Source organism: Cololabis saira, chromosome 2 (assembly GCF_033807715.1).
Source record: "Cololabis saira isolate AMF1-May2022 chromosome 2, fColSai1.1, whole genome shotgun sequence".
Classification (NCBI taxonomy): domain Eukaryota; kingdom Metazoa; phylum Chordata; class Actinopteri; order Beloniformes; family Belonidae; genus Cololabis; species Cololabis saira.
Window position 1 is genome coordinate 33,923,856 of NC_084588.1, and position 21,596 is coordinate 33,945,451.

Below are 21,596 nucleotides of genomic sequence, written 5' to 3' on the forward strand. Positions count from 1 at the left end.
TAGAAATAAAACCTCAGGGGTACGGGACAACAACTACATTGTGCTGTTCAGCCTTTTTATCATAAACTGTTATTTAATCACTAATAAAGACTCTTTTTTTATACTTAAGCAGAAGTACAGATACTTCAAAGTAGAAGTAGTGATTCACCATCTTTACTAAAGGGAAAGTTAAGAAGTACAGAGTCTTAAATGTACTTCAGCAAACATATTTGGATAACTCAGCAAAACTCAATAGAATTAGACACAACAAGCAGGCATTTATTTTATTAACTTGCAGAGTGCTGGTACAGGGAACAGAATCAGTTGTTGCAAGTTAGAAATAGTCAAGACTGAACTGACCAGAGGTCCCGTAGCGTTGCTAAAGTTGTGAAATGACTACCATAAAATGATGAATAAGCCAATAAGATCAACTTTAAATACACTTTCCTATCATGTCTTTTTGCACAAGACACACAGCAGGGGGCGGGGCAAGAGCCTGTGAGTGACAAAAGCCCGTGTGTGTGGGGGGGGAGGGTTGCTGGCCGAGGTGTGGCAGGTGAAGGAGCGAGTGTGGCTGCTGTAGTTTTTTCGGTTAGTTTTTCAGTATTTTTTTGGCGTGGTTACGGCCGACAGTAACAGGATCAGTTTCATAAAGAAGCTGCCGCTTGTATCTTCTCGGTTCATCCTCTCAACAAGTCCGTCTGGACATTACATTGGTGTCAGAAGTCAAACACCGGCACTTTTTAGTCTCACGACCAGCTCTAACTCCGACATGCATGCGGCCAGATTGAGGAAGACAGCCTGAGAGTTAGCGGCCGGGGCCGGCTCCGGAGATACTCTGGTAAAGCTGACTGGGAGGCCCCCCATGCCCAGTTTGAACTGTTGGCACAGGCAGCAGGCTGGCCAGAGAACATTGAAGTGCTACGGCCTTGCCATGCCTGCTGCTGCTTAGCCCACTTGAGAGAGGTGACTATGGGGCTTTGGTTGGAGCCCTACCACGCCCTTTTGGCCAGTGTAATCGTCCTGGTGTGGGTTGGAGCCACCACACCGGGGACGGTCCTGTTGTGAGAACTGCAACACAGGGGTGTCCCAGTCAGGAAAAACCGCTGATGAATTGACTGAAGTGATTCGAGCTGTGTAGCTGCAGTCTTCTAATGGTGCGCTGCCTTCACCGTGACCCCCCCTGTGTGCTGGCTGTGTGGCCTGATCGCTTCAGTGAGCGGTGCCCCAGGAGGTCTGGTGTTCAGGGAAACGCCCCTGGGTCTGTGTAGATGGGGTGCTGCAGACTCCTGTTCCCGTGTCCCTGTCTTCCATGCCACCAGTGGACGGAGCCTAACCGAACAGCCGGGGGAGCGGGGCTCCACTCCCCCCTGAAGCAGATGATGCAGCCGAGTCTGCACGAGTGGTGGGCTGGACTCATGCTGGAGACTTTTGTCATATCCCCATCAGCCTGGAGGGGGGATGTTGCACAGCCCTTGTTAGTACGGGCTCCACAGTGACGTTGATGAGACCTGACGTGGAGCTGCGTAGTGGATGTTGGCAGGTACCCCTGAGCCCCTCAGCCAGGCCAAAGACTGCAGAACGTGCCGCAGGGCCCCCAACGCTGCCTCGAAGGAGCTCCCGTGGACCAGAATGTCATCCAAATAGACCAGACATTCCTGCTGAGGGATGTCAACCAGGCCAGCACCTTCAACACAAATCAACACAGTCCTGGGTGCAGATACAGAGTTGTGCGCGTTATGTCCTTGCTCGTCGGAAGATGTAGGGCAAACACAGCGGTGATGGTGCTGGTTACCGCCGGTATGACGCGCTCTCCTTGTGTGCTACGTGAGCGAGGTACGTTAACAATGCAGCTGGTTGTGAATGCGAACGGACACAAACGCAGGCTCAAACAGCAAGTACATTCACCCTTTAGTGCGAAAGGTGCTGGTTGACATCCTCCGGCAGAAATGTCTAGTCTATTTGGATGACATTCTGGTCCATGGGATCTCCTTCGAGACAGCGTTGGAGACCCTGCGCGTGTTCTGCAGAGGATCGTAGCAGCAGGCCTTAAGCTGCACCCTGACAAATGCTGCTTTTGATTTCAGGACCTACATTTCCAACGTGAATGTCTTTTTATCTTTTCTTTCTCTTTTTTTTTTTTTTTTTTATTATGACTTCAGCGCCCACCAAGTCATGGGGGAACTTAACACGCACTCTGCGCCCACAGTGTACCCGGCGGGAATTTAACCCAGGACCTTCTTGCTTGACCATCACCCCTTACTCCCCCTCCCCCTTACTTGTGGCATGTCTATGCTCTTAGGGCCTGCTTTACTAAAGGTTTGCGTGTGTAAAAACGTGTGCAAACTTGACAGCACCCGCAAACTTTTTCCCTCTTTTGCAGTGGTGGAGACTTGGCTGAGGTTTTTATATTTAATTTTCTTTTGTTGGTTTCTCTCTTGGCTAGCCAAAGAAATACTTTACTGCCCTTTTTTTTTCTCTGTGTAGCAATGAAGCACTGGTGAAAGAAGCATCGATTATAATTTGATGTGAGCTGGACGTATTCAAATATTCATGATGACTTGAGCAACAGATTTAACGACGGGCGAGTCGACTTGCCTGAGCAGAGATCTTGGCTCTCAGTGCCCTGACAGTAAGTAAGGTAGCTTAAATGTTGGGTTCATGGATCTGCAGTAACAACTCCGATGAAGCGTAGCATTCTGGGTCACAATCTTTTTGCTGTGAACTGAAAGCTGCCATTTTATCCAAATAAGGTCAACAAAAAATAACATAAAAACACACTTGAGATTGGTGGATGCTTTTGGTTACCGTCAGTCATTTTCCTCTCCTTTAGCAGGACTCCACAGCAACGCTTCTGTCACTGACGGCAGAACCTTTCCAGCACGATCCCTAGTACCTGGAAGTTGGTCATGAAAACAGTCTATATACACCTCTGAATGCAGGAATTGTTTGTACAAACTAATCATATTGATTCAAGGCAGATCATTTTCAAATAAAGTGAAATTGTCACTTCATTTCAGAATGCATTCTTGCTTCGATTTGAAGTCAGGCTGAAAATAAAAATAAATAAATAAATAAATAATAAATAAAACTTCTGGGGTACGGGACAACAACTACATTGTGGGCTGTTCAGCCTTTTTATCATAAAGTGTAATTTAATCACCAATAAAGACTAAAACTTTGTTACAGTCATTGAACTTCCACAGTGGCACTTAAACATTGTAACTGCATGTCTGATGGGCAGAGATGGGGGTGCCGTCGGGGGCATGAAGGATGCAATTAATGTAAAACCAGAGGTGGCAAAAGTACTATTTTTCTATACTTAAGCAGAAGTACAGATACTTAAAAGTAGAAGTAGTGATTCACCATCTTTAGTAAAGGGAAAGTTAAGAAGTACAGAGTCTTAAATGTACTTCAGTAAACACATACAGTTGTGTGAAAAAGTGTTTGCCCCCTTCCTGATTTCTTATTTGTCACACTTAAATGTTTCAGATCATCAAACAAGTTTAAATATTAGACAAATATAACACAAATAAACGTAAAATGCAGTTTTTAAATGAAGGTTTTTATTATTAAGGGGGAAAAAGTGATTGTCCCCTAAACCTAATAACTGGTTAGGCCACCCTTAGCAGCAACAACTGCAATCAAGCGTTTGCGATAACTGGAAATGAGTTTTTTACAGCGCTGTGGAGGAAATTTGGCCCACTCATCTTTGTCCTTGAGTTCCTTCTCTAGTTAGTAAACTGTTTTATGTCATCTGTGGACGTTGGAAAAAAGTAACTGGGCTGTTTTAATAATGTAGGAAGTAGAAAGTACATATATCTGTGTTTAAACGTAAGGAGTAAAAAGTCTTAAGGAAAAATAAATACAAAAGTAAAGTTTACACATTACTTCCCACCACTGTGTAAACCTAATGAGCTAATATACGCGAGACGATGTTCAGCCCACAAAGAAATCTGAGAGTATCGGAGGGATGACAGCCGTCCGGTTGAGACTACTGGGTTTGAGGTGACGGTTCATCTTGTAGGACTTAAACTAGTGTCTCTGTGGCAGAAAGGTATTATAGATGTGACTGAGTGAGGAAAAGGTTAATTACATTAGTTACATTAGTTAGTAGGTTAGTTACATTTAGTGGAACATGACAGATTTATGTAGAAGGTGCTAAAAACATAGTGACAGGAGATGGAGTAATTCAAAAAAAGTAGGGAAACAAAGAACAAATATCATTCCCCCACAGGTGAGGGATAATATTTAAAACCTGTTATATTAACATACATTATTTGCCCTACACATTTAAAGGCTGATGTATTTAAACTGTTTTGGGGACTTTATGATGTTCAACAAGTCTAATAAAAAAAGCCAGAGGAAGGTGGCGTAAAACATCAGCGGGTCGTAGTAACTGGAGGGTGCTTGAACATGCTCAAATTTAAAGAAAAGATATACTTGGAGACAAAGTTAATGTTGGGACACCAAGAGATCACCAACGTTTATTTTTTTTTTAGAAAAGAGCATGTGGAGTGGAGCTGTAGGAAGTATGATACACACAGAAAGGAGATGTGACACAGCTTCCATGTGCAAACATTATATAAACAACTGAAAAAAGGAATGATTTGGGAAAAAGAAGAAATTATTCTTTTATTTCCATCTCCAAAAATGTAAATGACCTTTGCCAGAGCCAAATGTGCAACCCCATACCGTCAAAGAACTTGACTTTTGGATTTTAGGTGATAACAGTGTGGATGATGTGGAGCAGACAGCACCTGATATTGCCACATTTCCACTGAGTGACAGTCCATCCCAGATGGGTTTCTAGCCCAGAGCCCTCAGTACCGTAGTAGCCCTCTGGACGAGATTAACGTAAGGCTTCTTTTTGTGCAAAGTTTGAACAAAGCTTTTCCAAACTAATGCCTGGCCCATGTAGTTATATCAGCATGGTCAGCATGCGGTCACATGAGCCAGTTCCATCTCAGGGATCAAAGATCACTGAAGCTCAGCTTAGGCTTTCTTGGAGGATCGCTATTTTCAAAGATTTCAATGATTTTCTCACACATTTGTTGACAAAGTGAGGATCCTCTGACCATCTTCACTTCTCAAACACTCTGTCTTTCATGGATAATATTAAATCAATGGAAACTAATTTCCCTATGGAGGCTAATAAAGTAGTTTTGAATTTTAATTAAACTGAATCCTTTGTTGGAAATAATAGCTTTTGTTTCCCACTGATCTCATTATTAACACTAAACGGACCCTGTGATTTTGGATGAAATATATAATTCGATCAATAAACTGGATGGAAATATAGACATAGCTTATTGAGCTGTGAGAAAAAGGGAGAAGATGTAGTCAAAATACTGTTTCTTTATTTGAACAATCAACTCCAACTTTCATAATCGATAGGTTCAACTTTGAGACATATTTGAATTTGAAGGCACCCACTTCTTAAATCCAATGGTAAGGTTTTAGGAAATATACGTGAGGAATTTGAGTAATGAAATACATACAAACACAACAGGGAGGTAAAAAATAACGCAGTTACATGATTTAAAATAAATAGTTGAGCATGATTTTGTTTTCTTTTGAGTTATAACTGATATAAGTTGTATCATCAAACCCTTCAAACATGCCGAGATGGAAATTTCGATCTGAATTCTAAAAGAGAAATAAACACTTGAAAAAGGAAAGCTTTTTCTATTCAAGGGGATATATTATAAAACAAAATAAATAAAAGAATGAACACATAACTTGCTGTACTGGAGGATCAGTGTGACCTGAGTGATTGGCATTTATTGATGCTGTACAGTAGTCCTATCACACATGTCCTCCTCAATCATTTCAGGGCTCTCGAGCAAAGCAGGAAATTAAGAAATTATCTGTTATTTACCATCAAATGTGCAAAACTGTCAGTGAATGCAGCAGCCCCTTTACTGTTGAGAAAACAAAAAATAAAAAACAAAAACTAACGATTTATGAGTCAAAAAGTCTTTTCATGGACATTTGCAGATTTTTTTTCCTTTTCCTTTGCTGAATTGTCAATCCGCGACTATTTTAAAATGTAATTTAGTACTGCGTGAATTAAAATGTTGAAGACAAACAAACACACAAACAAAAGAAGGCTTCTTGAAACCATTAATCATTCCAGAAAATAAAAGAAACCTATGAGTGAAATTAACAGTCTCATCTGTACATCCGGTATGAAATATAACATTTTATCAATCTGTCCACACCCATCAAGCTCAGTAAAACAATATATATTAAATTGACATTCCTTTCATCATTTACAATAAAACCACTTGATGTTTTATTAGAGGCTAAACATTCAAGTACTAAAAGTGTTTACAATTCAAATTTTCTGTCCCGAGTCCATCAGAAACTTTTGGGGAGATTATTTAGAGAGTGATTAGCAGTGTAGCAGTGCACGTCACACTGCACAATCAAACGGTTATGTCAAATAAATACAAAAATAAACGGCAACATTTCTGACAAATCTTACAACGCTAGTACAAAACATACCCTGAAACACAAGTAATCCAGACAGGCAACACATTTATACAGTATGTTACATGCAATCAGTTCGAGAAAGCAGTCAAAGCTACACTCAGATAGAAGTCTTCACTGGAAAATGGACAAGTCTTACAAAACAATGTACATAGACCTACATACATTTAAACTTTGGTAAAACAAAATAGATCCCTACATATATATTACACATCGCAAAAAAATACAATCTCATGAACTCTTGAATCATCACATGCAGATAAGGACAAGTTTGACTCCACTGACAAAAAAGTTTTCATTCCACAATGTTGTTTACTGACATTTGGAGGGGAACAAGCAATTATTTCTTTTGCCCCTAAAAATTCACGACCAGAAAATATGTCCCAGGCAACAACATGATCAGCTTCTTTTTGTCTTTTATTTTCTCCCCCCGTATCATCACGTTTCACATAATATCAATGTGAGCTGCTAAATGGAAGTCACGTCACAGTAAGGCTACCAACATATGCAACTTAACAAAGTGGACTAAAACATGGCCAATCTTCCTGTGTTTTATGTGCCGACAATTTATTTACTCGGAGCGCTCATGTAAGACTCTAAGGGTTCTTCATATCCACTTGATTTTCAATAAATTATTGGTGCATTTTAATCAAAACAAAGCTGTCTAATCCACTGTGGCCTTATTTTCTACAGGTGAAAAGAGTTAAAGACAGATGGAGTTTGACGGTGAGGATTGTGCTGCTTGTTTTTCCAGGAACATCACAAACCATTACTCTTGATTCCATTTAACGGCTTGACACCAAAATGTCTGCGTCTAATAAAGATTTGTGAAGTTGGGTGCAGAAGTATTTGAACAATGACAGAGGTTTTTACAATTCGGTCCAAAGTTATTTGTAGACAAATGAAGCAAATGAACGCACTGGAGTTGGTGTCAGGTATTGAGTTTGGCATCTGTTTGACTGCAGCTACCAATATGAAGTGCAAGGAGGTCTCCTAGCAAGTGAAGTAGGCCGTCATTAGACGGAGAAGTCTAATGATGCCTCAGGTGTGGGCAAGTCAAAAGTTTCATTTCTAAATAGAAAGTAAGCATTGCTGAGCTACACAACTTTAAAAGCTCTGCCAGACCAGAGAGGAAAAGTAAAGTGTATGATCACAAAATCCTTGATGAAGAAAAACTCTTTCCAACTTCCACAGGAGGCAGGGATAGTATTGTCTAAATATACAATAAAGAGATATAAGTGAATACTGAGGGTTCACAACCAGGTCTTCAAATTCAAGAACAAACAATTAAATGAGACTTTAGTCAAATAAAGCCTCTACTGTTTAGGAATCAGATTCTTTGGACATTTGAAGCCAAAATAAACTTGAATCAGATGATCCAAAGTATATCACAGTATGTGTCACACATGTTGGAGGCATTATTATGGTAGGGGCCTGTGTGGTTACCATTGGGACCAGCTCACTGGTGTTGAATGGTGATGTGACTGCTAACAGAAGTAGAAAGATGAATTCTTAGGTGAATAAAGCTATATTCTCTGCTCACATTCACCAAAGTGATACAAAACAAACAGGACATCTTTCACGGTACAGGCAGACAATGGTACCCAGACTACAGGTGGTCACTGACTGAGAACAACTTCAATCATAGTTGTAATACAACCTTAATTTATAATAGTTAGGATCAAGTCTTTTTGATAGACATCACTTTGCACAAATACTTTTGAGCCCCTGAAAATTGAACTATTTTAATTAAAATAGCAATAATTCCTAAATCGTTAATGTCCCTGAAAGCTGAAAGTCTAGACTTTTATCACATCTTCATGGTTTTTATTTCAAATCCATTGTCTCGAAGTATAAAGGCAATATCACTAAACTGTCATTGTCCAACTACTTCTGGTCCTCACTTATATTGTGTGCAGTTTTGTTTCAATTATCTAAGGTGTTTTATGGTCTTTTATAATAGCCCAACAGTTATTTGAGCAGTCACTGATTCAAATTCACTAACACCTCCAAGCAGCTAGGTTTTCTTCAGTCCTTGCACTAGGAGAGAGGGTGCATTTTAGGAGGAAAGAAGCAGTGTCCTCATGCAAAACTTTGGTTCACACTTCAACTCAAGACATTAAGTGAATTAAAAAAAAATGGTAAAAACTACTCTCATGTACAGAAAGAAATATTTTCACACTTGAAATAAATATATATTATCACTTTCTCATGTGTAGTCAGACATACACTGATGTCATAAATCCTGATGATAGTACAGAAACACTGCACCTCCCTGCTTTAAAGCAATGCACATTTGACCCTTTACCTTGTTGGATCGTTCAGTACACACAAATGGACGTCTGGACAGTGAGGGTTCAATAAAAAGCTGCTCTGCAAAAACAAAACACGACAGATTTTATTTTGTTCCTACAGATGTAAGCTAACAGAACACCAGCAAATCCCCCCTGACAAATGGATAGAAACAAAGAGCCTCTTCGCAGCTTCAGATCACGGCGCCATCCTCCTGGACGTTCCTCTGAAGGCATTCTCACACACACACCGACTAGCTCCAACTTCCTGGGAGTTGATGGTTACTTATCATATGTCTTATTCTGCAGATAACTAAAGAGCGCCTCCAGTCCTTTGGTTGAACACCACAGCTGCTTCAGAATATGACACTCTTTTTCATTCACTTCTTCCAGGACCGGCATGACGATGCTCCTCACCAAGCATTTGGACTCCTCTAAAACCTTTTGAACCCACAGAGGAAATACTTATTTGACGATATTCAACAGACAACGTTGGCCTCGGAGTCGTCTAGAACTTACCACTGCATTGCATGAAGCCATTTCCTTCACGCGCAGCATTACTTCCTGGTTGAAAGTGGTTGGCCAGAAAACCTGTGACACTAGACCTCGACTGCAAGCTTCTTGCGCTGTCAGTTTTCTTCCACAGAAGAGCATCTCGTTAGCCTGCATTTAGATGAAAGATGTTTTGTAATAGATCACAAAGTTTCATTTAAAGGGAAAGTTCGTTTTTTTACAACCTGGACCTTATTTCTGGCATTTTTTATGGTTGTATACTCACCCAGAGGTGTTTGGTGTCATTTGGAGTCCTTCGGAAGATATTAGGAGTTTTTTGCGAGCCGCTTCTCCATATAACGGTAGCGCATGAGGGCACGGCCGGACACAGACGATGCAGCGTCTAAATAACACATGATTGCCGCGAAACTCTTCGCTGTCTGTGTAATAAATAAATCCGTTTGTAAACAAGACCTCTGAACTCATGACGTCATCTCTGTGCGCGCACTCTGTCCTCCGTTCAGTGAGCTCTTCAGCCGTATACTCCGGCTCAAAACGGTAAGGACGTCCATCATATTCAAAGTCGTCGTCCACAACCTCAGAATTTGACAAATATTCAGACATGTTTCAAATAACTAACAGTAAACTAACAGTAGCGAACTCCAGCTGTACACAGAGCTGTGTCTGCGATGCGCGCACAGAGATGACGTCATGAGTTCAGAGGTCTTGTTTACAAACAGATTTATTTATTACACAGACAGCGCCACAATGTTACAACAGGTCCTGGAAGCAGATCTAGTGATTCATAAAAGAAATGAAGAGTTTCGCGGCAATCATGTGTTATTTAGACGCTGCATCGTCTGTGTCCCGCGGTGCCCCCATCCGCTACCGTTATATGGAGAAGCGGCTCGCAAAAAACTCCTAATATCTTCCGAAGGACTCCAAATGACACCAAACACCTCTGGGTGAGTATACAACCATAAAAAATGCCAGAAATAAGGTCCAGGTTGTAAAAAAACGAACTTTCCCTTTAAGTTAAAACAGTATATACAGATGGTTTTCAGAGGAATCTAACTAATCGAATGGAATTCACAAACAGCTTTCATTGTCCTCTGACCCACCAGAGCTACACCCAGGATCTGGGGGAAGGTGTAGGACGAGCATCCAGACGGGGTGAGATGGAGAGCTGCACAGGGAGTTTGGAACCAGGCCCTCTCGCTGGCCCACACCACATCACAGAGCGGCAAGATGGATGCACCCAAGCCCAGAGCAGGCCCATTTATTGCCACCACAATGGGTTTCTTGAAGTGGATGAATGCCAACACAAAGTCCCTGAAAGGGTCATGGAAAGATTAATGCAGTTTCTGTCAATACTAATGGAATGTGATTTTAAAAAAAAAAAGAAAAAAAAGGCAGAAAGCTTGGAGGAAAGACTTTCTCTTACCGTACAGCATCTGCGATGCGGCTGCTCTCTTTTCTTCGATCAGTGGACAGACGCCCTATGAGGTAGGACGGCTCCAGGCCACTGCAGAAAACAGTCCCCACAGAGCTGAGCAGCAATAACTTACTATCATCAGCCGCTGCATTGCTTAAGGCCCGACAAACTTCCTTCATAATCTGTGGAGAATGACCAGGAGGTGTGCGTTATTTGTTTGGTATCAGGTTCCCAGCATCACATCAAGTCAGACTCACTTTTTGACAAATTCAGTAAATAGCCCTTCTTGTGAGTACTTTGTTAAAAGTAAAAACAAATAAATTGGTCTTCAGACTTTGCTGTTGCTCCATCAACTAGAAACAGAGTGGGCGGTGTAACAACTGTAACAAACAGTGGTCTGTCCAGCCACCGAGAGGGAGTACCGAAGGGAGGGGGAGGCAGGAGCTAGTGCTCCTCTTATTGTTGATGTTTTGTTTCAAATTTCAACGGATGTGGCATCATCCTGAAACTGCTTACCCTTCCTTTAACACCTGTAAAAAAAATCTGTATCAGTTATATCCACAGAAAGTGAAGGTTTGCCATCACTACTCTTGTGTTGCTCAATAGATGACTATTTTGTTTTTACCTACAAGTTTAGTGGATAGTGGAAGTTTAGTCTCATCACACCTGATACACAAGGAAACACTGGCAAGTTTAGCCTTTCAGAGACTCACATGTTACATACTGCTATTAATTAAAATGAATGAATTTATATTTTTCTCTTTGTAGGAAAACAGAGAAAAAACTTTAACGTAAACGTTTAGCCTCCGGTTACAGTCAGAGGTGGACAGAGTACTCGACCCCAGTACTTGAGTAAGAGTACAAATACTACTGGTCAAAATAAGAGTAGGAGTAGAAAAGTACTTGCTTTTAAAGGTACTTAAGTATCCAAAAGTAAATGCTTTTAAATTTACTTTAAGTAAAAGCAAAAGTAAGAGTAAATTTCTTATTTTCCACATCAGTAAATTACTATATTTTTTCTAAATTAATTTAAGTTGTAAAGTTTACGTTGTAAATGTCTGTGGTTTGTCTGTGCCCTCGTTTTTTACTCGGCCGAACTCAAACACAGTTAAGATACGGCCAAGGATTTTGTGAAAGTCCCTGCTCCGAGTCCGGCTCATTATCAGACTCAGACGACTCAGCGGATTGTCTTTCTTCTCCTGACGCAGACGTAGCCATTGCTGCGGCTCTGTCTTGACTTGTTGCGGCTCTGTCTTGACAAACGCAGGCTACTTTGGCGGTATCGTTTTGAGGAGGCTTGACGTATTTCCGCTTTACGTACATCCCAGTGGAGAGCGTGCACTGTGATAGGTCTCCTCCTCTGACAAAAACAGCTTGTGTCCAATAGGATTTTAGGGAAGAAAAGAAAAAAAGAAAAAAGAGCAGACCTGAAAGTAACGAGTACTTTTCAGCCTTCCTAGAAATGTACTCGAGTAAAAGTAAAAATATTTGTCTTGGAAATGTATTCAAGTAAGAGTAATAAGTACCAAAGAAATCTAATACTCAAGTAAAGTACAAATCCTCTGGATATGTACTTAAGTACAGTACTAAGTAAATTTACTCCGTTACTGTCCACCACTGGTTACAGTATAGAGAGTAAAGCTTGGTTTATGGTTCTTTCTTCTTAGTCTAAGAAAGGCTGCGGCAACAAACACAAAAGTGACCTACTTCCCTGAGCACTAATGCCTGAGCAACGGTTTGTTTGCACTGGTTTGCAGTTACAGTCCCAAGGCTCTTGTTGGTGGTGCTTCGAGCAATATCAACCAACAACAAAATGCTAATACACTCCTAAAAGAGTACTTGGGAATATAATAAATGTTTAACAAACATCCCATTAAACTGAAAGTAGTTGAGTGCCTTAAAGCAAGAAGAGGAGCTGGTTTATATGACCATTGAATCAAGCAAAGGCATCTGCTGCAACGTAAGGTACATGCCTGCACCACAGGCGCTGCGTCAGACACTCAAGAATTAATTGCATTCAAAAGTCTGAGCCGTGTCATCCTCTCAGTGAAGACTAAATCAAACCAGAAAGCACAGTTTGCCGTCTACTTAGTGTGTAGTTGTGATGACTCTGGTGGAGAGACTAATTCTAGATACTTAAGTTTTGGAGTAAGTAAGATGTTTACATGTCAACTTGCTGAGCTGGTTTTCTTGACAGCCTTCCTGCTGGCAGCAACTGACTTCACTATATAAGCAGCCTCTATTTGTCCCCCGGGTACGGAGAAACACTGCATTAAGACAAAATGATTCAAAAGTAGTATCAATTTTCCTTCTTGATGAATAATGAAATGGGTATGTTAAAATATGAAGCTATAATCAGATGGTCAGCTCTCAGTTGAGTAAACTTGCAGTCACTAACCTTAACCCACATGGTACCAATAGGGTCTCTAAAAAGAGTTAAATATCACCCTGCTAGACATTTTTTTTTTAGAAATGCATTATTTGGCAAGATCAGGCAAGTGTTTGGTCTATCACTTATGTTTGTGAGAATGGGTTTGAGCTGATAAATTCTCTGGAAACCCCGGCTCCAGCCCACGCCACCACATCACTGTCTGCAGTCGATTACTGTAATCTGTTGCAGGATTTTAATCAGATTATTACCCCTGACCCATATTAACCAGTCAGCCTCAAAGTGATCTTGATTCTACACATCTCACCAACCGTGTAAACTATTACAAGTTTTAACTACTGTGTACTTTACTCTTGTTGTGGGGACATACGTCTATTTACTCAGACACATTGTAAGGACCAGTCTCCCTCTTGGGGGACAAAAAGCCAGTCTTCTTCACTTACATTAAATGTTCTTGTTTACGGCTAAAGAAAGGGCTAATGTTCGTGAAGTAGTGGTATTGTTTAGTGTTAGAAGTCTCAAAGGAAATGAATGCACCTCAGTGTAATATGATCTGGAGTTATGGTGAACTTTGTGTTTTTTTTTAGGTGAATTAAAATCCAGCTCAAATGTGTGGATAGATGATACGTCCACTCTTCAGTGCAAACAGGAAGAAGACCTTTATGGACGACCGACAGCCATCTTGAAGCTTAGGAATTTGTATTTTCAACAATATTTCTTTTCTTGCACTTCAGGCTCTTTGCTTCTCCACATTTGATATCAGATAAAACATTTAACAAAACAAAACGTTTATTTTAGATCAGTTATTTTGCTGAAATTGTTTTATATACATTTCGGAAGAACAGAGAAGCCTGAACTAGGGCGTATGACAGGCAAAAAAGTGAGGGTGTTTGTGAAACCCTCTAAGAGCGTGACAAGTGAAGATAAGCACGTGCTTTCATCTACAGTATGTCTTTATGGAGATGGGCTCCGGACCAAAGTTGCTTTTTTCTGAGAGAGCGACTGAAAGTTTCTTTAGGGTACACGCCATAAACCAACATACAGCTCAGTTACAGACCTTTCTCCCATGTTACACTCAGTCTACTGTAACAACTGCTAAATTGTCTGATATATTCATTTTATAAAATCATTTACAGTATATGTTAATTTAAAAAAATAGATTAATTAAATCTAGATGTCTATTAACTAATGAACTTATCTTGGAAAGTGACCGTAAGAATGATCATTAAAGATGGCTAGGGCTTTAAATTATTATGACAAGCAACTTTTTACATGAAAATGCATGTGAAGACGTTGCATCGGACTGATTTAACAGCAGGCTCCCTCAGCACAAATCCGGCAGGACAGAGGGTTTGACATTAAAGTGGATGCGCCAAAAGTGTTCAATGACCTGGACCTGGAAACAGTAGGTCAGGAAATGCCCCAGCTCCTGCTGAATCTTGTGATGGCAACAGAAGATACTCAGTCTTCCCCAGCGGACCAAAATCCAGTCAGGTGTTGTTAACACAATTATCTTTTTTGTGTTTTCACGTTTTCCGAAATTCATTGGCCAAACCCACTAAAAATATCAAATTTTCTGTCTTAAATATACAGGCAGCACCCTGTAAATATGAACAAAATGAGTGTGTAGGGTGAGATGCACATCTCCTTGTGCGAAGTGAATTATTTAGGGTCATGTTAAACCTTACCTTTATGAGGTTTAAGCAAGCATGCAGAAAAAAAACCCTCAAGTGGGTGTTGGGACATCTTTGTGAGGACACCAGCATCGAGTTTAGGCTAAGCCTCCACTGCAGGTTAAACTACAGGTACGAATGACAGTTGGGTTTAACATGTCTTAAACTGTCTTCTATAAACAATAGTTTAAAACCTTCTGGGCCTGTAGGATTGTGCATCGTAAAACCTCTGTTGTCTGAGTGCTGCCATAAGTAGGCCTCCTTCAACTCCATGTTGGATCTGCAGGGAGCAGAGGGGAGCAGAGGGAGGTAGGGGGACTCCCAGTGTCACAGGGGTCATTGGAGATGAACTCCTTTTTTTAGTCAGCCCCTAGTGGTCAGCCCAGAAACTACAACTTTCAATACTTCAGCATTGGACTAAACCCAGAAGACCAGTTTTGTCCCTTGGGATAGATGCCTTAGTCTGGTTGATTTGAGCTTATAGGACAACCTGCATATGCAAATTGAACTTGATCAGAAAGTCTTTTTAAATAATATTTTGAAGCTCTTTAAAAACATTTGTTTCATTCAGAATCAATCACCTGCAATTTGGTATATTGCAGTTAAAGATTATTTTGAACCACTGAAAGTCAGGAAAACATAATATGGGACCTTTCACGTAAAAATGTCAATCATCTTTTTCAATCTATGGAAATAAAATATATGACAGTAAATTCTGGAGAAACTGAAACCTATAACTGTAAGATTACTTTTCATTGTCACGAACATGTTTTATGAGATCCATTTATCAGCTCCTTTGCAGCTGTGTCTAACTGCTAAATGTGTTTGGCCACAGAGAAGGGAAAGGTTTAATGTTATTTGGACCTCAAGGCTCTGGGGTAAACACTTCAGACAGGAGGATTTTTGACAGGACAGGTCAAACTGTCAGGCTCAGAGCTGGAGCTGTTTCTTCTGTGTCATCCTCAAAGGGTAGGTGTATCGCTGGATGAGCTGGATTATTCACATGAGTGCCACTACATGACCACAATGTGTTTGTTTGTGTTGTTTTTTATTATTCTGGGTTGTAGGAAATAATAATAATAATCATCATCATCATCATCAGTTTGGTTTCAAAAGCAATGTGTGACTGCAGTCTTGAAGGTTTCTGTTTTCCCACCACATGCTTATTGTTTATTTAACACCAACCAGCATGTCACATTCACAAAGCATCCATTCTGTTATATAATTTTAATGCTCTTACAGAGAGTGATTTTGAGGTAATTAAACTGTACAGGGTTTATATTGTTAAGAAATGCTGTCAGGTGTTGGGAACAACCTCAGCCAGACATTATCCCTCTCAGTTTGACTGCAGGTAGAAAAGATCTGCTTTGCAAATACTGTATGGAATAATAGGTGCTATATAAATCTGTTAATTGCTGCACAGCATTGGATTTTGAAGTATTCATCAAGTTAACATTGATTTCTTTAAGTTTTAGCTAAAGATTATTAGAAAGTTCCCATGTAATAATTTCCAGCAATCATGATTTAATTTTGTAATTTTCAAAAAACTATCAACACGTGAGAATGAAATAACCCCTGAGAATTTTAAAAAATGCAAAGAAAACTACATTAGAACCGAAAGACAAAAGAGGGATGAGGTGACAGCTTGGATGATTTTGAAACATAAAGCAATGTCTGGCAAAAAATGTATTGGGATATTTGTCAAGATTTTCCCTGCTGCATCCAGTCAGTAAAAACATCCACAGACTCTCTTCTTCCTTCAGCTTCAAAGACTGAGAGACACTGAACGAGTTATCTGAGCTGTTTGATAAGCCCACAGCTTACAGGCTTATTGTCACACATGAAAGTAGAAACACATGTGCACACATACACAGACACATCGTTTCTGTACCTTGAGTGCCTGTGAGGTATGAAAGATCTGAGACAAAACCTTCCTTATGTATAGAAGAACATCCTGTTTGCTTAGAGTTATGATCCAAAGGTGATTGACTGTGATCTCTGTCATTGTCTCTGGCCGACTTCAGTTACACTGACAGACCTTAGAGGAACCAGTTAAAAAAAAAAAAAAAAAACAGCAACAAAAACCCATGACATTTCTGCCAAAACAAAAACTATACCCTGATAGTGTCAATTACGCAAAAACACATTATTTAGCTTTTCTTGGACTGTGTTAGTCATGTAGAAAGTGAATTATGTTCATTCTAAAGATCAAACACGCAAGTTACTCAAAATATCCAGGCACATTTAACTGCACCAGATTGTTGCTTAGTGGAGTGTGGAAATGAGCATCTCATCAGAGGCTGGTACAATTCTGCAGGAAGCCAGTTCAATGAATGAATCCTCACAATTCATGAAGATGAAGACGAGCAAGTCATTATATGAGATCCAGTAGTGTGGATGTTTCTCTCTTGTTTAAGTCTTTCATCACTATTTGATTATATTTTTAGCTTAGTCTTTTTAAATTGAGAATGTCCCATCTTAAACCTCATGTAGTTGCAGGGAGCCAACAAAGTTTTGGATATGCTTATGAAATCAATTGACTTTCTTGAGTTGATCACTGGAAGAGATTACAAGGGTCAGGAAGCAACTCTTGCATTCAGGATAGATAGTTTGACTTGCATCTAGATGTTGATTTTACAGGGAATAAATTATTGAAGAGACAGTTTAAATACGCTGCAAAAGCAAGTGAAAACAGCTTGGCACAGATTATGCATCCCAGATGCCCGTAGAAAAGACACAGCTGGTATATCAGACCAAATCAGAAGTGCTTCTAAAAATAGTTAGACCCTGCATAATGTGTGCAATTTATCAAATACAGTATATTTAAAAAAAGAAGCAGCTGTTTAGAGAAACTTTAAAAGATTAATTTGTGTCAAAAAGATAATAAATAATAAATATGTGATAAATCAATATATTACTATAATAAACTATAATACAATAATAAACTATACTATAATAAAAGACAAATTCATCTTTTTTCTTTAAGAAAAGTTGGAAAAATGATAAAAAATAAAATATAAAGTGCTCACAAACTGCTCACTTTGCAGCAAATATCAGCTGACGGCACAACACTGTATTCGATTAAGTCTTTTGATGTCGTCCAAAAAAAGACTCATGGAAGCACTTTTTGGGAGGAACTAGTTTTAAAGAAACTGACAGTTCCTCACCAGCGCCCTATCCCAGATTCATTGGGCTGACACCATCATACATTTCTGTCTTTACTTTTTACCTATCCTAAGTTCCTAAGTCACTTTTGTACAGACTCACCCGGCACTTTAAAACCTCATTTTGTACATTTCTGGTCTACATTTTATTTTACTGTTTATACTTTTTATTGTTTATACATTTCATTCTATTTTATCTCTTAGATATTAGTTTTTATATTTGTATTGTGTTGCACCAATCCCCAAAACAAATTCCTCGTGTGAAAACTTGGCAATAAACCCTTTTCTGATTCTGATTCTGATACTTGGCAGCTGTCACATAGAACTACAACGTTTGTGAAATAGGCACAGAAAAAGCTTCCCTTGAGCAGTTATTGAATGGGTCTCGGACATCACTATAGAAGGAGCTTGGGATAATCTTTCTAAAGAAAAGGAAAAAAAAAAATCCCAGGCAATTGGGATGTCATCAGAACTGATTAACTGAGTTCATACATTCCTACGTGAAAGTAAAACACTAAACAAATGGGTCCAAACGGACATGAACAAATGAAAGAACAAAAGAGTGTGTACGCTCCTGCTCTCACCTCTGGTGTGAGAGCGTTGTTGTCTGTTGTTTGGCTGGAGAGCAGAACATGCGTGAAGCCCTCCTCCTTCCTGACCACAATGTCTCGGAATCGACAGTTGTTCTCGTTCTGTCGAACGTTGTACCTAAGCCGCTTGTCAAACACGTAGCCTTTCTCCTCTGCCAGCTTCCGCTTTACTGAGCTGTGCAGATGGATCTTTCCATTGGCTGGAGGGGAGTCAGGCACAGATAAGGGATGACAGGTCAATTTATCTTCCAGAGGACCAAATATAATCAAGAAATACTGATGAAACTTACACCTGCAACTTGCCTGTGAAATAAATATCATGTTACTTTCAAGTAATCTTTTATTTCTTTTTTGCAATGAGGCGTGACTTTAAGTTGGTTAATGTGACTCCACAACAACAGGTTGTGTGTGTGTTTTCATGCACGTGCGTGTGTGTGAGTGAGAAACAGAGATAGATTCAATGATTCAAGAGATTTTCTTGGAAAACAGGGACTATTTTGTGTTTTTGGGTAACTACAATTCATAGCTAACAAAAATAACATACAGAGTGGCCCAAGGTTCAATTTTGGGGCCTCTGTTGTTTAACATCTAAATGCTCCTACTCGCTCAAATTATAAATTAGAATAGAATAAAACGTGTTGCCATAACTACACAGATGACACACAAGTCTATACAACTATCTCACCAGGAGACTATAATCCAATTTAAACATTGATCTAATGCACTGATCAAATTAAAGAGTGGATGTGCCAGAATTTTCTTCAGTTAAGTAAAGACAAAAACTGAAATAAAAGTGTTTGGAGCCAAGGATGAAAGATTAAACATGAGCACTCAAGCAGTGATGCTACAAACCAATAGCCAAGCCAGAAATCTGGAAGTGGTTCTGGACTATGTACTGAATTTTAACAGTAGTGAAGTCAGTTTATTATCCCCTAAAAGTAGAGGAATAAAGGACTGATGTCTCAGCAGGACTTAAAAAACTTGACCACACTTTTATCTGAGACTGTAACGCTGTTCTCACGGGTTTCCCTAAAAAATCCTTCAAACAGCTGCAGTTAGTCCAGAACGCTGCTGCCCGAGTCCTCACTAAGAGAGTGGACCATAAAACTCCAGTTCTTGAATCTTTACACTGGGTTCCTGTCTGTCCAGATTAGATTTTGAAATCCTGCTGTTAGTTTATAACTTTTAGTCTCGGGCCAAAATACATCTCTGATCTCCTGGTGCAGTGTGAACCAATCAGAACCCTCAGATCGTCAGGGTCACGCCTACTTCCTGTCCCCAGAATTAGAACCAAACACGGTGTAACAGACTCCCAGAATGCATCAGGGCCACTGAAACTCTCAGCTGGTTTTAATCAAGGTTGAAACCTTTCTTTTAATACTGCATTTCAGTAATCCCCCACAATGCCCAGTTACGTTTATTTCTTGCATGTCATATGTTCAATTCTTTAACTTATTTCTCTCTTTAGTTTTTAAACAATTTTTCAATGCACCTTTTAATGTTTATATCTAAAGCACTTGTCCTGTACATGAAAGTTGTTATACAAATGAACTTGCCTTGCCTCTTAGCTGTCACCATATTGGAGTTTTGCAGCAAGATTTAACATTCAAAGGATTGATTTAGGCAAGAACACATGCTCCATGCACATTTTCCATTAAATATCTCGCCCCTAGCTCAAAACAGCCCGTGATTACGTTTCATTGTATGCCAGTCTTAGACAATTTAATCTAAATTAATTAATTAATAGAAATTAACTTTCCTACAGCTGTCAAGAGTAGGAAAAGTAGAAACAAAATGAAAATCAAGTAATCTTGATATAGATTAAGGCACTAGGCTTCAATTTAAGGAAAGGGAAATAAGTGCATGGATCTTAATTTCTGAATCTACTGTACAATCTGAGGAGATAGATGTCTAAACCTTGCAGAATTCAACTCTGAGTGGTTTCATTTCATTGGTAATTCCAGGATCACATTTGCAAAGAAGTCCATTTAATTTTCAGGCCATTCATAGAAAGTCACTGATTTACAGTAGCAGTGCAATATCTTACAGTTCTCAATCTGTTTTAAAGTTTCTTCTTTTAGACTTATTTTCAAAGATTGGATGTTTTATTACCAATTACACGATCTGGCATCGTTAAACAGTAGAGCATTTCAGATGGTTTCTACTTCCAACTTGATCATGTGATGTTACTGATTGTTTTACACCATTTCTTTAAATGGCATTACAGCAAAACAAAAGGTGATCATTCTTATGATATGATGAACATATAAAGTTATAGCTGCAATTATAGTAGCAAAAAAAGAAGAAAAGACTTCTACTCTGATGACAATGCCTATTTTTGTTAAACAAATTGGGAAAACGTCTTTAAAAACATAAATAATTATTAACTACAATGGTTCAGATGCTGGACTGTGACCTTGGATCAAAACTCAACCATGTTATCAGCTCCCCTGCACTATAAAAAGAAACAACCTCAATATGAGCTTTGACAAGATAAATGACACGTAACACTCCACAAAAAATGTGTACATGGTAAATGTACTTTCATAAATAATTTAAATAATATAAAAGGAATATTTTTTATGTTATGGAAAGCCTTAAAGGGAACACATAGGGCAACAAACACATGTTCTGCGCTTGAGAGCATTTCTTTGTCCGTCGGTGGCTTTACTTGGGGCCAACTCCCAAGTAAATATTTATCCTATTTTCAGAATACTGTTACAATAAAGACCCAGATCAGAGTAGAAATATCCTGCCTCCCCATTTGATCTCCATCCAGCTTCTCATCACAGTGCAATTTTTGGTGCCTCTGAAGTGGGCGGCACAACACGACTGATTTCTAAAGAAGCAAAACCCGAAGAAGTGGTGGGTGGGGTGGAGAGTAGATCATTCCATCCATCCCGTCTGCTTTGAAAAGAGAAGTGAAGACATCTAAAGCCATTTTGTACGGCATCTCTATGGTATTTTGGTCAAAGTATGTCAAAGACATTTTATTTATATCCCTGGTGTTTCTGCCAACTTTTGGAAAAAGATGATTATATTTCTCCTTAAAAATGATAATGTGGAAGATAAGGGTGAAGTGGGTTTC

The 21,596-nt window shown here is 39.5% G+C and overlaps 1 protein-coding gene across 1 annotated transcript in view; it reads right to left on the minus strand.

The window, feature by feature from the left end:
* Nucleotides 1-6,093: 6,093 nt before the first annotated feature.
* LOC133462838 (chromodomain Y-like protein 2) overlaps nt 6,094-21,596 on the minus strand; it is a 54,100-nt gene continuing 38,597 nt past the window's right edge. Inside the window, exons 3-7 of the mRNA XM_061744292.1 lie at nt 18,503-18,708; nt 10,702-10,874; nt 10,379-10,589; nt 9,285-9,428; nt 6,094-9,206 (exon numbers count right to left, since the gene is read on the minus strand). Coding sequence (XP_061600276.1) covers nt 9,048-9,206; nt 9,285-9,428; nt 10,379-10,589; nt 10,702-10,874; nt 18,503-18,708 — 893 coding nt within the window. The 3' untranslated portion in view covers nt 6,094-9,047. The remainder of the gene's footprint in view (nt 9,207-9,284; nt 9,429-10,378; nt 10,590-10,701; nt 10,875-18,502; nt 18,709-21,596) is intronic.